This window comes from Babylonia areolata, chromosome 30 (assembly GCF_041734735.1).
Source record: "Babylonia areolata isolate BAREFJ2019XMU chromosome 30, ASM4173473v1, whole genome shotgun sequence".
NCBI lineage: Eukaryota > Metazoa > Mollusca > Gastropoda > Neogastropoda > Buccinidae > Babylonia > Babylonia areolata.
In genome coordinates, this window is record NC_134905.1 from 12201793 (window position 1) to 12219082 (window position 17290).

Here is a 17290-nt window from a genome sequence, read left to right on the forward strand (position 1 = left end):
AGCTCCCCAGCAACAGCGACTTGGTGTGAGGGTACCTGGCCGACAGGACTCCTCTGTCCTTCAACTGTCACCGCAACAACCCTCATCCTCCTCACAGCACCCCTCCCCTCAGCACCCCTCCCCACAGTCACCCCCACAGCAACAAGCAGCTGTTTGCAGTCCTGTCAGTAGTGGTGGGGATGCTGGTTCCTCACCTATGGCGTTGGCCGCCAGCGCCATTCAGTCGGTTCCCTCTCCCTCCCCTGCCACAGCCACAGCCACGGAGCAACAGCAACAGCGTCAGTTGAGGCTGAAACAGCTGCAGATGGAAAAGGAGCGGTTGATGAAGCGTCAGGAGGAAATCAGCCGGCAGGTGAGGGAGGGAGGAAGGGAAGGAGGAACGGAGGGGGAGATCAGGATAATATTGTTCTGTGCAAGAAAAGCCTTAACCCCATTTAAAAAGAAAGGCCACGGTCCAGTTTGAAAGGGTAACCATAAGTAAGACACAAATTGACAAGTTGATTCAGTGTGCTCAGTGCTGATTTGGTTCAAGTGATGTTGACCTGAAAATAGTTACAAGTCTGAGTGCACAAAGAGATTTTTGATGACAGTGTAGAATGCAGATAGACATTGCACACTGTGGGATGACCGTGCAAAATGCATGGTGACTCTGCAGAATGACAAAGTGTTGAGAATTTGCATTCTTCCAGCAGTTACTACACTTGTAAACCTTGTTTGAAGAAGGGCAGATAAGCACAGGTAACTAAGCTTGATAAGGTCACAGCAGAGCTTGATAAGTTAATCTTTTGGGGTTCCACTCCCAGGGTCTCTTTTGCCATGATTCAGTGAGGGTCCCAGACTACCTTTACAGTCAGTCCGATGCTGCACATTCTAATCTGCATTGCTACACACATGAAAAGGCAAGCATACCTTCGTGTTTTGGAGTACCGTAAAGTTTGGTCTGTTGAGCGCACTGGTATATAAGCTGCACCCACTAAATTAAAAAAAATTGAACTTCATACACACATAAGCCGCACTGGCTTATAAGCCGCACCTATTACCGGTACCGGAACACATACTGATACCACAGAAAAGAAAAGCAAGTGAAAATACTGCTAGTGCCACAAAAAAATAAAAAAACGATTTTTTAATTTATAATTTGAACTTCATACACATACTGATACTACGGAAAAGCTATCAATACTCTAGGTTATGAATTAATAAACACAAGCAGAAATAACACAAAAAAAGCAAGTGAAAATACTGTGTGAGATTTAATATATCTCAGAAAAGATCAACGAAGTAACAAAAACGTTACTCGAGACAACAAGGGAAAGAACTCAATCCTAACAACAGACAAGGAAGATAACTACCAAAAGAAACTTGAATGACGTAAGTTCCGCGAGTCGCTACAACTGCAAGTGCCACAAAAAACACACAAAAAAACACAACAAAAATAAGATCCATAATTTAGGGATAGAATGACAAAGTGTTGAGAATTTGCATTCTTCCAGCAATTACTACACTTGTAAATACACTTGTAAACTTTGTTTGAAGAAGGGCAGATAAGCACAGGTAACTAAGCTTGATAAGGTCACAACAGAGCTTGATAAGTTAATCTTTTGGGGTTCCACTCCCAGGGTCTCTTTTGCCATGATTCAGTGAGGGTCCCAGACTACCTTTACAGTCACACCGATGCTGCACATTCTAATCTGCATTGCTACACACATGAAAAGGCAAGCATACCTTCGTGTTTTGGAGTACCGTAAAGTTTGGTCTGTTGAGTGCACTGGTATATAAGCTGCACCCACTGAATTAAAAAAAATTGAACTTCATACACACATAAGGAGCACTGGCTTATAAGCCGCACCTATTACTGGTACCGGAACACATAATGATACCACAGAAAAGAAAAGCAAGTGAAAATACTGCTAGTGCCACAAAAAAATAAACGATTTTTTAATTTTTAATTTGAACTTCATACACATACCGATACTATGGAAAAGCTATCAATACTCTAGGTTATGAATTAATAAACACAAGCAGAAATAACAAAAAAAAGCAAGTGAAAATACTGTGTGAGATTTAATATATCTCAGAAAAGATCAAGGAAGTAACAAAAACGTTACTAAAGACAACAACAAGGGAAAGAACTCAATCCTAACAACAGACAAGGAAGATAACTACCAAAAGAAACTTGAATGACGTAAGTTCCGCGAGTCGCTACAACTGCAAGTGCCACAAAAAACACACACAAAAAACCACAACAAAAATAAGATCCATAATTTAGGGATAGTCACTTTTATTCCACGTCGTCCTGCTCACTGAATCCACTGAAATCTTCATTTTCAGTGTCTGAGTTGAAGAGGGTCAGCCCTGCTTCCTCCGCCATCTTGTCACTGACCTCAGCCTCGCTTTCACTTGATGAACCTGAATGCAAGGTGGAGGTCGCTGCTGGTTCGTCGCTTGCACTGTCGTGTGCTGCAGCACACAGTCCAGCCTTACGAAAACCATTGATAATGGTGGACTCCTTTATTTTTCCCCATGCTGTCAGCATCCAGTGACAGACTTCAGCAAAGCTAGCTCGTTGTAAACGGCCAGTTTTGGTGAAGGACTTTTCACCACTTGTCATCCAGGTTTCCCACTCGACACGCAGTGCCACTTTGAATGGACGGTTGATACTGATGTCGAGTGGTTGCAAATACTTGGTTGTGCCTCCTGGGATCATTGCTAGAATTGAGTTGGTTGTTCTGACAGCTTCTTTCACAGAGTCAGTTATGTGGGCTCTGATGCTATCCAAAACAAGCATGGCCTTATTCCGGTGAAAGAAACCCCCTGGTCACTTGCCATAGCACTCTACCAGCCATGCCTTCATTAAGGTTTCATCCATCCAACCTTTCTTGTTGACTTTTAGTACGATTCCTTTTGGGAATTTTTCCTTTGGCATTGTGATGCATTTAAAAATGACCATTGGTGGTAGCTTTTCTCCCGATGCTGTGCAGCTCAGAACACAAGTAAAGTGTGTTTTTTCATGACCAGTTGTTCACAGTGATGGATGATTCTCCTTTTTTATTTACAGTCCTATTGAGAGGAAGGTCAAAGGTACTTCATCCATATTAATGACGTCTTGCGGACCAATGAAGTTCTCAGCTATTTTCTCCTGTGTGAAATTACGGAAGTTTGTGAGTTTTTCTTCAAAGTCAGGAGGAAGTTGTTGACAGAGAGTTATTCTTGTCCTGTCTGAAAGACCTCTTCGCTTTAAGAATCTGAGGCACCATGATGGCCCACCGTGGAAACCCTCAATGTTCTTTTCTGCAGTGATTGTTCTTGCCTCAGTCTGATCTGAACTGTGGAAACGCCTCGGCCATTCGCACTCTGTGTGTTGATCCAGTCTTCGAGGTGGTTTTCTAATTCAGGCCATCTACACTTCTTGCCTCTGAAGGCCTTTATCGTTTTCTTACAACACAAAAGTTCTCCACGCTGCTTCCTCCAACGTCGTATCATCGATTCATTCACTCCAAGCTCATGTGCAGCGGCTTTATTGCCTTTTTCAACAGCTAGGTTGATCGCCTTCAATTTGAAGGCTGCATCGTAGGAATTATGTTGTGTTTTCGGCATGATTAGGGTGGGCGCTTGAGCGGAGTAGAACTGAATCCTCAACTGAGGGCTTGAATGTGTGCGGATATGATTTGTAAAACATGAACAGTTAGCACACTAATCTGAAGCTTATCCAAAAATTCATGAACAGAAATCATGATTTCGGTGAGTTGAAGGGCAGCTAAGAATAGATGAGAACGTGACACTCCTAGGATTGGGAAAATTCGCAAATAAGCCGCATCATTGTATAAGCTGAAGAGGTTGAAGCTGGGAGAAAAAGTCGCAGCTTATAGACCGAACTTTATGGTACTGGCCTAGTGGTAATATGTCCACCAAGGAAGTGAGAGAATCTGAGCAGACTGGTTCGAATGCCACAGTCAGCAGTATTTTCTCCCCTTCCACTAGACCTTTAGTGGTGGTGTGGATGCTGGTCATTCGGATGAGATAATAAACTAAGTTCCCGTGTGCAGCATGCACTCAACACACGTAAAAGAACCCACAGAATTTACTGTAATTAAAGGGTTGTCCCTGGCAAAATTCTGTAGTAAAACCTACTTTAATTACACATACTTAACCGTAACCTACTTTAGAAATCCAGTAAAATTTCAGACAGAAAAAAAAAAGAAATAAAAAAAGGGTGGAGCTTCCGTGTAATGACGCGTTCTCCCTGGGGAGAGTAGCCTGAATTTCAGACAGAGAAATCTGTCATGACAAGAGTAATACAGTACAATGCAGTGCAATGCAATGCAGTACAGTGCAATGCAATGCAGTACAAACAATACAGTACAATACAAAAATCTTCTAGGTTTCTGGGCCTCCTCTTTGTATTAGACGATCCTGGCATCAGACTGAGGCTCCCAAACACTGAAACAAGATTTTCACTATTTTCTATGTGTTCGGTATACAAATTTTAAGAATATCCCAGGACCTGCCCTGAACATGCAGCGCATCTTTTCCATTTTCAAAGTGTCAGGGATGCATATTTAAGTGTTATCAGGTGGGGTTTGGGGGTGACAGTTCAAAATGCATAGTGATGGTGTCTAATGTACAGAATACAATTGATCATGATGCTGTCTTTTCCACAGGAAATGCTGATTCGGAAAGGTGTGGGGATGGAGGTGGGGGAGACATCAACAGAAATGACAACAGTTGCGGACCCTTTCTTGGGACAGACAGTCAGCAACACGGATCACGCTCGCCAAGAAAGTGCTGATAGTGGTTTAGGTATTTATGTGATTCCCTTTGACTCTGAAAATGTATTGTGAAGTCAGATGCCAATTATGATGCGTTTGAATCTAAATGCACACATTAAAGATTCTGTAAGCCATGTCAGTGTTTGGTGGGTTATAGAAACAAGAACATACCCAGCATACACATATCCGAGTATGACCATCGGGATATTGAGAAAAAAACAGTCATACACTTGAAAGCTCACTGCTACATGTATATGAATGGACATAGGAATTGTATTCCACAAACTACAACTTTGTATTGTGTAGGAGACATGGGGTATGCTACAGGGGCTGATTACTGTGTGTGTATTGTGTAGGTGGCATGTGGTACAGTACAGGGACTGATTACTGTGTGTGTATTGTGTAGGTGGCATGGGGGACAGTACAGGGACTGATTACTGTGTGTGCATTGTGTAGGTGGCATGGGGGACAGTACAGGGACTGATTACTGTGTGTGCATTGTGTAGGTGGCATGTGGTACAGTACAGGGACTGATTACTGTGTGTGCATTGTGTAGGTGGCATGGGGGACAGTACAGGGACTGATTACTGTGTGTGCATTGTGTAGGTGGCATGGGGGACAGTACAGGGACTGATTACTGTGTGTGCATTGTGTAGGTGGCATGGGGGACAGTACAGGGACTGATTACTGTGTGTGCATTGTGTAGGTGGCATGGGGGACAGTACAGGGACTGATTACTGTGTGTGCATTGTGTAGGTGGCATGGGGGACAGTACAGGGACTGATTACTGTGTGTGTATTGTGTAGGTGGCATGTGGTACGGTACAGGGACTGATTACTGTGTGTGTATTGTGTAGGTGGCATGTGGTACGGTACAGGGATTGATAACTGTGTATATTTTGTAGGTGGCATGTGGTACAGTACAGGGACTGATTACTGTGTGTGTATTGTGTAGGTGGCATGTGGTACATTACAGGGGCTGATTACTGTGTGTGTATTGTGTAGGTGGCATGGGGTACAGTACAGGGACTGATTACTGTGTGTGTATTGTGTAGGTGGCATGGGGTACATTACAGGGACTGATTACTGTGTGTGTATTGTGTAGGTGGCATGTGGTACAGTACAGGGACTGATTACTGTGTGTGTATTGTGTAGGTGGCATGTGGTACAGTACAGGGACTGATTACTGTGTGTGTATTGTGTAGGTGGCATGTGGTACAGGGGCTGATTACTGTGTGTGCATTGTGTAGGTGGCATGTGGTACAGTACAGGGACTGATTACTGTGCGTGTATTGTGTAGGTGGCATGGGGTACATTACAGGGACTGATTACTGTGTGTGTATTGTGTAGGTGGCATGTGGTACAGTACAGGGACTGATTACTGTGTGTGTATTGTGTAGGTGGCATGTGGTACAGGGGCTGATTACTGTGTGTGCATTGTGTAGGTGGCATGGGGTACATTACAGGCACTGATTACTGTGTGTGTATTGTGTAGGTGGCATGTGGTACGGTACAGGGACTGATTACTGTGTATATTGTGTAGGTGGCATGTGGTACAGTACAGGGACTGATTACAGTGTGTGTATTGTGTAGGTGGCATGTGGTACAGTACAGGGACTGATTACTGTGTGTGTATAGTGTAGGTGGCATGGGGTACATTACAGGGACTGATTACTGTGTGTGTATTGTGTAGGTGGCATGGGGTACATTACAGGGACTGATTACAGTGTGTGTATTGTGTAGGTGGCATGGGGTCTGGCTACAGCCTGTCCAGAACAACTGAGGACTTCCTCACCAACATGGATGACATGGACATCCAGGAAGGGGCTGGTGGTAAGTACCTGTCTGCTGTATCTCTCTCTCTCTCTCTCTCTCTCACACACACACACACACACATGCACACACACACACACACACACACAACATCAACAACAACAACAACAGCAAACCAATACCCACTCGGGAACGAATACACAGAAAGCTCTAGGTGAGCGACACACGCTGTCATCAACAATGAGCCAGCCAACGAGCCACGCCTCCTCGTGCAGCGTTGGTCACATACAGTACACATGACTCTCTCTCACACACACACTGATCAGTGACTGACGAAGCTACTTACCGCAACTAATATATTCAAAACACATACAATGCAGTTATATTCATTGTTAAACAAACAGAAAGCAAATAATAAACTGACAAACCTTGTAAACACCCACCTGCATCTTGAATCAGCTGAGCTTGTCTGTGTTCATTTTCATCAAACCGCCCCACCTTCCACCCCCCTGCATGTCAAAACGGCTTCTTCGGCATTAACTTCACGCAGTTCTATCTCATTCAGTCCACAATCTTCATCTCTACTATTTGCATCATGAATGATTTCTTCCAATACTTGTGCAAGTGTTGGAGTTTGTCTGCGTTCAGCCATGGCTTTGCAAATAGAGTTTGAGCTTCATACAAACTTGCAAAACTTTCACCATAGATATGACAATGAGGTGAATATTTTTAGCTTATGGAGATAAAGAGCTCTCAGGGGAGCTAATTTGATGGTTAGCAGCCTGTATTTTCTGCAGTGCAGGACTTGAAACATAGAACGTTGTAACATGACATATGGTGTATGTCAATACAGCATTGGTGAGCAACATTTCATGACATACGCCGTATGTCAACAGCGCAGTCAAGAGGTTAACAAAGGCAGTCCCCCCCAAACCCCATCCCCACCCCCAACCCACACACATACACATCCATACATACACACAAGTGTGTGCACACGTGAGTGCCTGCGGTTTCTATTCCTGCAGGCCAATCTATTCTGCTCAGTGCTGTGGATATATCGGGCTGACACTGTTCTGTCAGCAACATTACCTCTGCACTTATTGATCAGTAGAATGATGTAGCAAAACTAACTTTTGTAGCATTTGATGTCAGAAACTGTAGGTGTTTTTTTTGTGTGTGTGTGTGTGTTTTTGGTGCTGAAATTATGTCAGCTGATGGTGCAGCAGTTCACTTCATGGCTGCTGATAGAATACTTTATTTAGATCTCATCTGTCCAGATCTTTAGCTGACGCACCAAAGATTCATCCACATTTTGTGAAGATAATATGTGATTTTTCCAACGCATGTGTGATCTCTTCCTCTCAGTTGGACATTGTTGTCTTTGGTCTTGCATCGCTATATTGCATGATGTCACTCTTTGGGCATCCACCCTTTCTGTGGCAACGTGTGTGTCTGTGTGTGCGTGCGCGTGCACGCACATGCGTTTGCCTCATCATGAGTTATCGGAATGGGACAGACGTGAGTGCGAGTGCTTGCACACACTTAACACAGTGTTGAATTGAAAACACACACATGCACACACACGCACACACACACACACACACACACACACACGCACACAAGACACACAAAAAAGAAAGTATATGAAAAACACACACACCACACACACATATTTACACACACACACACACACACACACACACACACACACACACTCACTCACTCACTCACTCACTCACTCACTCACACAGGATGTCAAGCTAGAGCCAAAAACAAAGTTCATATCACTTCATCGGCATTTGATAAAGAACAAGAAAGGGCAGGTCTAAAGACTTGATGCAGTACATATATTATTTGCATGAGGAACAGTTCTCCATATCAGCACAGAAACAGAACTGGAAATTCTCAGTGCTGTACATAGAATACCTTTGTTGGAGAGTTCTCCAACAAGCACTTGGGTAATGTACACAGATAAGTTGGTAATTTTTAAAGCCTGTTCGTGCATATGTATTATCGCCAGTATCTGATTGACGTCGCTAAAAAGCCCTTCAAATGTCCATAATTTTTTGGTCCTAAAACTGTCTGTTTGAACCCTTCAAGAAGAAGAAGAAGAGGAAAAAGATTTGGCTGATTGATCTTTTTAAAACCCCATGACTGCCAGCAAGGTATTTCCTGCCTGCATTGTGAGGTCACTGAAGACGTCACCAGGAAAAGGGAAATAACTCTGGAAGTCTGAAAATTCACTGTTTATCCAGAGTGGTATATCTCCAGACCATTTTCTTACTTTTAGGCTTATTGTTTTGGATATTGTTTGATGACTTGAAACACAACTCCTACTGTTTTTCCCCAGGCACTGAAGGGGTTGATGTACTTCTGTTTGGATTGATGTTGTTTTTTTGCTTAAAAAAAAATCAAAAAAATCTAGGGATGATGAATTAAGTGAAATTTATGACATCCTCAGTACAGTCTTGTCTTGATTGTTGTTTTTAAAAGAGCTTAATGGTTAAGATGATATATCATGGACTATTTAACTGGGTTTTTTTGTTTAACTTGTTGAAATTTTCATTTAGTTTGAGCATGGAGTCAGTTGAAATGTCATGAACTGTGTTTCATGATCGACTTAGAGGTAGAGAATAACGAACAAATCGAGGGGGCCAAGTCGAATCGAGTACGCAGAATGTAAGAATACAATAAACACAAGCCGCATGCAGCAAAATAAGGCCAAACGAATATGCTTAATAGCCAAAAAAAGTGTAAGACGAGACAGAGCGTAAACCTGACAAGATGGCGTGGAGAGCCTTGGCCAAAGGAATGATTTAGCGCTTATAGCTTTTAGAGACGTTTGATTGGCTAAGAGCGGACCGGCCAAGACAGCTCGTCTTTTCATTGTTAGCCGCGTGAAATTTGGCCAAGCAGAGCAAACCGATAGGCCTAGTTTGCATCAGTTTGACATGGTAAGTATATGTATCACCAAACATGGAGTATAATACAAACTCCTCCTTTTTGCAGGTGTTTATTATTTTCAGTCTTGTGATAACTTGGAGGAAGAATAAAAAAACAAATATTTGGGCAGTCCTGATATGGCTTTGTGTAGCTGGCTGGATTATAAGCAACAATGTCAAATAACAAGTTTCTATGAAACTATATCAGTGTAATTATTTGATATTTTCTTTTTACAATTCTCAGTTGTTGTTTTTTTGTAATCCACCCCCTGCCCACAAAAAAAGAAGAAAAAACAACAAAACCAAAACAAAACTATACTTTGAAAAACATAACAGAAACAAGTTGCAAAGACTGACTTGCTTCTTATTTGAGCAGACCCACAGAACCATAAAGATACGGAAAAAATGTCCATCAGAATGAAAACACACATGTAATTGTGATGCAGCAGGCAAAAACCCAGTTTAAGTCGGAAATTTTAATTTTTGAAATTATGTACTTTCAGAAAGTTTAAAAATCGCATATTAACATACAAAAAACCGAATTGATTTATCTATCAGCTTTTTTCTATAATTTTTTTCAGTGTTGGTGTACCCTGGAAAGAACAAATGGAGAAATTGACTCATGAAAAAACATACATTTGCCTGCTTGCAACTTCAGAACAAGAATTATTTTGAACATTTATGTGATGTCAGAAGATTCAGAATTAAGTAAACTATGAATTTTTATATGAAAAAAGCAGAGGAAAATTAACACTTTCTCTGTGTACTTAAACAAAGTGAAGAATGGTGAGTGGAGGAGTGACGTCATGCCACGAGTAGAGCAGTCATTGGTGACATTGAATGTTCAAATGAGAGACAAAGCCTGTATTTGTGTTTGAACAAAAAATATTTTCCGTAATGATGATGAATCTTTTGAACTTGGGCTTTAGATTCCAGATCAAAATAACGTTTACTGACTGCAATCATTAAGTGTATTGCCACATCATCGGCTGACGTATTTTGAGAAAAGCCTGTTCAGAGTCCAATGCAGTGAACATTGCAACTTTAAGTGACAAATGTGTGCAGCAGTACCACATGAAAACATTAATGATATTAGAGTTTCAGTCAGTTCTATGTTAAAATACTTGCCAACAGCAAAGATCAGACTTCAAATTTATTTTCATTATTTTGACCCTAATGTAGGTGGCGGCAGTGAAAATTTAAATATTCATTACAATGACTGAAATGTGATTTTTGGCAAACAACATGACAATATAAGAAAAACAAAAAAAAGAGTAAGTGAATATCCTGATCGGTTCTGAAGATGTGACGATGCGTACATGCTGTTAGTACTTAATATTTTCACATTTTCACAGTCATACTGTACTGTCCATGAGGGTACTGTAATGAAAACTCATATACTTCAAGAAAAAAATAACACTTCAGCAGCAAAGAATTTGGAAAATATGCCTGTCAAAGTAGGGGGAAATAGAAAATCAAGACATGTCAATCTGCACAGAATAGCAACTTTGAAGATCTACAGCACTGAAAAGAATAGACAGTTGCATTTCATAATAAAATATCTTGCAGAATACATCACAAAAAGTGCACTGAATTTTTTTCAGGCAGGATAATTAACTGAATTTTAAGTATCAGAGTCTCAAAGTTTGAAAAATCTTCAATTTGACCAGCGGAAAAAAGACTGTTTATTGGGGTAGCATGCTGCAAAGATGAATATTTCAGTAACTGTCACAAGTAGGACCAGGAAATTTTGTGTGTGTATTAAGTGAAATGTCAGCTTTCAAAATAAATTAAAATCAACCTTAAAACTTCCATCTAAAGTTGGCAGGAAAGGAATGATACCCGATTTCCTCATAAATAAGGGTGCACATTGTGGATGAGACTTCTTCAAAATTTTTGTTTTTGAAAAAATATTGAAGTTACAGCCACAATAAGTTACCAGTGGTCTTGGCTGATCAGCTTCTGCAAAATTACTGCAAATTTTTAAACAAATGCAACTTGAGAGCATTATACAGAATGGGTAGGTTGATGGGGCATTCCACGACAAATGTTCCCAGGAGGGAGCAAATATTACTTAAGTTGCTGGCAAAAATGACAGATATATGAATCTGTTTTCTTTCAGCTCTCTAGCTTTTTCTTCCATCCATGAACCCAGTCATGCATTTCATTGTAGAAGAACCACAATAAATAAGAAATAAAAGGGGGATGATGCATCTTTATTTCTTCACAAAATAGCATTCGATTCACAAGAGAGAAAATGCACACCAAAAAATCTTTTGGCACTCACAGGTTTCCTGGCATCAGCAATAACATGCTGCTCGCTACCTGAGCTGTTCATACTGGCCTTTTTAGATCATTGAATAGGTCTTGCATGCCCTGCCATGAGCAGCCCTTTCTGCAACATGTTAGATACACAGATCAGCTCATAAGAAAGAACAAAAGATACACAGATCAGCTCATAAGAAAGAACAAATGTTATATTCAATTTAAAACATACAACCAAAAACAGAGCTCTCAGTTTAATATATGTTTAGGATTTTGTCAATTTCAGTGTGTTTTGAGTGGGAGGAAAACACTGTGATAACAGAATTATAAAATGGCATACTAACAGGTAAGTATTCATTCAACAGCAACACAAAATTCACTGCACTGAACTATTTGGCTGCATTTACCTTTCACACAATAACTCAGATTGCAGCAACAACTTATGCTTTGACAACTGAGGCTGAATTTTGGGGGGTCTGTCCTTTCCAGTTGCTGACAAGAGCTTTGCCATCTACATGTACTGTTCAACTTATGTGTCTTTGTTGCATGCGATTATTTACTCAAATATTTCCACTTCAGAGTACTACATTTCATGATTGAGATGAATATATTACTAAATGCCTTAGGTATATATGATTACTAAATATTGAATATTTTATTGTTAATATTTACATCATACTTAGTATCTTATTCTTTGATATATATTTTGTGTACTCACCTTTATTTGTGTGTGTATGTGAGAATGCATGTCTTAGATATATATATATATATATATATATATATATATATATATATATATATATATATATATATATATATCAAAGTGAATATTTCATTCACAATATGTGCATGGTATTTTGCATTTTATCATTTCATGAATTATCTCTTTGTTTCCTGTTTCATGCAGTCAAGATGCACAGCATATCATGGGTTACATGAACACACACACACACACACACACACACACACACACACACACACACACACACATTATACTCTCAATTGCTGGATCCCAGATAGTGTTATATAGTTTGACTGAACCTGATGTGCAGCTTAGGCTATGGGTATTATTGTACTGATTTTCTTTTTACTAATTTTAATTTGTTAAAAATTGGTGTTAATTTTTTTTAAAGAAACAGGATGTTGACTGCACTGTTCAAATTAATCATATATCTCTTCACATTACACTTTTTTCATACTCAGACATACATACACATACTCACAAGCATACATGTGCAAATGCAAACTTGCTCTCTCTCTATCTCTCTCTCTCTCTCTCTCTCACACACACACACAAACACACCTACTCCACTGACAGGAAAGAAATGGGGAAGGGGATGACTGGAGGGAGGAGGTGGTGGGTTATATCACTGTCAGCAGTCAGGGATTCTAAGGGGAGCAAGTGGTCAGTGATTTGGCTCAGTGCCAAGTTCGCCACAACCATTGACAGCCCCATCCCCTCTCCTTACCATTGGTGGGAGATACTCAGAGACAAGTGAGGGGAATGAGTATACAACTCTCAGCAAATTATTAACCCCAAGGCTGCCTGCATGACGAGATAACTCATCATGGCAAGCATGTATGCTTCGCTGCCACAATGACGAGATAACTCGTCATCGAAATATTCTGACTTTTCCCTGATTTGCATTCACTTCGTTGACAAAAATAGTGGTAGCTTTAGCCTGGGGAATCTCTCTAAATTCTATTCATAGCTAGAAACCCCATCTACGTCATGAAGCAGTCCTTTATTTGAACGTTTTGGTTGGGTTACTGTCCCAGTGTTTGCCTGACTTCTCTCCTTGCTCGCTCAACAAAATGTCGGACTGACGCCGTGCTCAAGACATGCAATCGTGACGAACTAAATCAACCAAGATTTCTTTCTTTAGCTGATGCTCAGAAAGAATTGAAGCGTAAATTCGAAGGAGAAGATAGTGATGAACATTTATAGGACGATCTGATAGAAAATAAAGGGAGCAATCAAGAGAGTGGCCAAGATGCGACTGTCAGTGAGTGATGTCAGCTGTACAGATGTTAGCAGTCGATAGATGACCGAATTAGCAGCAGAGCGATATTCTTAGCACGCAGCCAACGCGGTCTGATGAGAACTGAATCAAGTGACCGTGTGAGAGGGGTGAGGAGGAGGGGGGGTGGAGACTGAGGGGGCGTGGCCTCACATCCATCTTATCACTTGGAGAAGTCACAATGTATTGTGTATCTATCTCTTTAAAAAAAAAAATATATATATATATATATATATTGTAGTTGTTCTAGTATGATTTTGTGTTTGCAGATATCCATTTGTCCAGAAAATAAGATGTTTTAGTGCAAATTACCTGACTAATGTTTGTAATGAACAAGTTGAAAATGTGACAAAAAACAAAACACTGATTTCAAAACAACAGCATGTCACTAAAAATATATAAAATGGGAAAACAGCATGTGTTTTGTATTCTTTATTCATTTACCTTTCAGAAAATATATACTTTTATGGGTCTTTCTCCAATAACAAAGAGCACAGAATTTTTTGAAAATTTATACCCGTTTTTTGGGGAAAAAACCCTGGCAAATAGATTTCAATTAAATTTTATTTTCCTGGCAGCGAAAGGGTTAAAGTGAAGTTTGCAGAGGAGAGAGGGGGAGGTGGGGGTGGGGGTATATATGATTACTAAATATTGAATATTTTATTGTTAATATGCACATCATACTTAGTATCTTATTCTTTGATATATATTTCGTGTGTATGTGAGAAGGCATGTCTTAGATATGTATATATATATATCAAAGTGAATATTTAATTCACAATATGCGCATGGTATTTTGCATTTTATCATTTCATGAATTATCCCTTTGTTTCCTGTTTCATGCAGTCGAGATGCACAGCATATCATGGGTTACATGAACACACACACACTCTCTCTCTCTCTCTCACACACACACACACACACACACACAAACACACACACACAAACACACCTACTCCACTGACAGGAAAGAAATGGGGAAGGGGATGACTGGAGGGAGGAGGTGGTGGGTTATATCACTGTCAGCAGTCAGGGATTCTAAGTAAGTGGTCAGTGATTTGGCTCAGTGCTAAGTTTGCCACAACCATTGACAACCCCCTCCCCTCTCCTTACCATTGGTGGGAGATACTCAGAGATAAGTGAGGCGAATGATTATACAACTCTCAGCAAATTATTAAAGTGAAGTTTGCAGAGGAGAGAGGGGGAGGTGGGGGGAGGGGGGGAGCAGGGGGTTCTTGGTGTTCTTGTTCTTTTTGGAATGTATCTATCTGTCTGTATATATTAATATAAAGTTTCACAGCTATCGAAGCAGAATATCAGACTTTGGTGTGATGTTGAATGAAATGCTCGTTTTATGGAAAAAGAAACCACATTACAATTTTTTACTCATTTAACACTCACCGAGTCTGTAGCAGACGACGCTAATGCTGTCCCGAGCACTTCCGGTTTTAGACCCAGGTAATATTTTGCTTACTAAAGCAAAAATCAGTCAAATATTAGTAAATGGAATTCATGGGCTCCGTTTTAACATGTCCATTTTTCATTCTGTATCAATAGTTTTTGTGTGTTTTACTCAGAAAAAAATAAATCGTGTTCCGATTGAAACACGGTGTCACGTTATGAAAACACTGATGAAATAGATCCAAGCTGCTCAGTTACTGACATCGATCAAAATCCTGATTCAAAGAATTTCAGCTCAATATTGTGCATGAAAGTGCTAAAGACATTCGTTTTCAAAATTAATATAAAACTTACCTATGAAACTTAAGATTTTCTGGAGAAACAATGCCATTTTTGTGTTGGATGAAGTGCCACTCTCCTGTGTCGAATGTTGATTGGGCCGACGCAACTGACGAAGAGGGGTACCTGCTTTTGAATCGCTTGAGCAAATTGCTCATGGGTCGAAAATTTTAGTTTCGGATACCATTGAAATCAACAGAAAATGCTCTTTACCGCTCATACAGTATCACGTAGGGTCAGATTTCTTTTTCGAACTGCGCAAGGCGTTGAAAGATAGCCGAAAAATTCCCGTAACTTTGCGCTCAGATCTAACTACCCTACTTCGCCCAAGGCTAGGAAAAAAACACACGAAAGTTCTCCTTGCACTTTTGCCTTTCACGGCTCCCAGTTTTTCGAACAGTAACCAATGAATGGAAAACAACGGATGCGATTTTTTCCACTATGTGGTTGAAACTAACTGTGTCGTGCTCAGAAAGACGCCGGCCGCCATTGAACAAGGATCGCTATTTCGCATTACAGTACACTTCTTTTTCTTCCATCCGTGAACTCATTCAGGCATTGCATAAAGCAAACACAATAAAAATTAAAAATATGGATGTTAAATAATTATTTCAGTTGGATAGTTTTCCACAAAAAATCAAATTTGAGAAAATGCACTTAAAATTAGTCAATTTTTTAGGCGTTCATAGGTTTCCTGGCATCGGCCATGGGGGCTGCTGCTACCTACCTAATGATGTGTTTTTGTGCATAGCAAAGAATAGCTGGCTGCAGCTTAAGCCGGGGTATTCGCATGCTGCATCACAATTGTGGAAGAAAGGTTTGTGTGCTTTTGAGAGAGGTAGCAGGGGACAAAACCCTCCACCCATAAGGAAGGGACATAATTGCTCACACTTTCCCCCATCCCTCTTCAATATTTTCATGAACATTCAAAACACAGACTGGTCTTTTATGTTTGTTGTATCTCTTTATTTTGAAGGCTACTGATTAATGAACTGACCAAAAAAGACAAGAATATATACTGTTTGTAAAAAAAAACCCCAAAAAACCCCCAAAACACCCAAAACCTAATCACAGCTTTAGAACTTAGGATGTAGTATCCTTTATCTAATGAGAAGGCGGTCTCTGAAGCGTGGGTAGCTGTCAGGTAGTTAACTCAGTGTTTGCAGTGTGTGTTGTGTTTGCAGCCAAACTGGGGGCAGCAAGGGACTACAGTGCCATGGATATCGGCACGGTTGGAGACACCACAGACACACAGATGGATAGCGAAGATCTGGTGCCCAGCTTACAGGTACAGCATATATCACCTTCTTCTTGAACTCTGCTCATGTTTCTAGGAGGTGTCAAAGCATACAGACTTTTCCACATGTGCTTAAAACACACACACACACACACACACACACACACATTCGTTTAATATCACTAACAGTGAAAAGACGCTAAACTAAAGAACAAATGAAGACACACACACACTCACACATTAAAAGGTGTCTTTCAGTTCTGCAGTGTATTAACCTAGAATTCAGTCCAATCCATCATAATCCCTCACTGGCATCCTTTTTTTTCTTTCTTTTCGTTCATGACCTACATCAACTTGCTGATGACTCTGTCGTGCTTGATTCATGCTTGGCATTTTTGTGTCTCCATAACCTGCTGAACCCTGACATGGATTACAGGATCTTTAACATGTGTATTTGATCTTCTGCATGTGTACACACTAAGGGGATTCAGGCACAAGCAGGTCTGTACATATGTTGACCTGGGAGATCGGAAAAATCTCCACC

General features: G+C 40.5%; 1 protein-coding gene across 1 annotated transcript in view; it reads left to right on the plus strand.

Annotated features, from left to right (window-relative positions):
* The window catches only part of LOC143275419 (transcriptional coactivator YAP1-like), a 43814-nt gene that overhangs the window by 7209 nt on the left and 19315 nt on the right, over positions 1-17290 (plus strand). Inside the window, exons 3-6 of the mRNA XM_076579499.1 lie at positions 3-352; positions 4662-4800; positions 6512-6601; positions 16694-16797. Coding sequence (XP_076435614.1) covers positions 3-352; positions 4662-4800; positions 6512-6601; positions 16694-16797 — 683 coding nt within the window. The remainder of the gene's footprint in view (positions 1-2; positions 353-4661; positions 4801-6511; positions 6602-16693; positions 16798-17290) is intronic.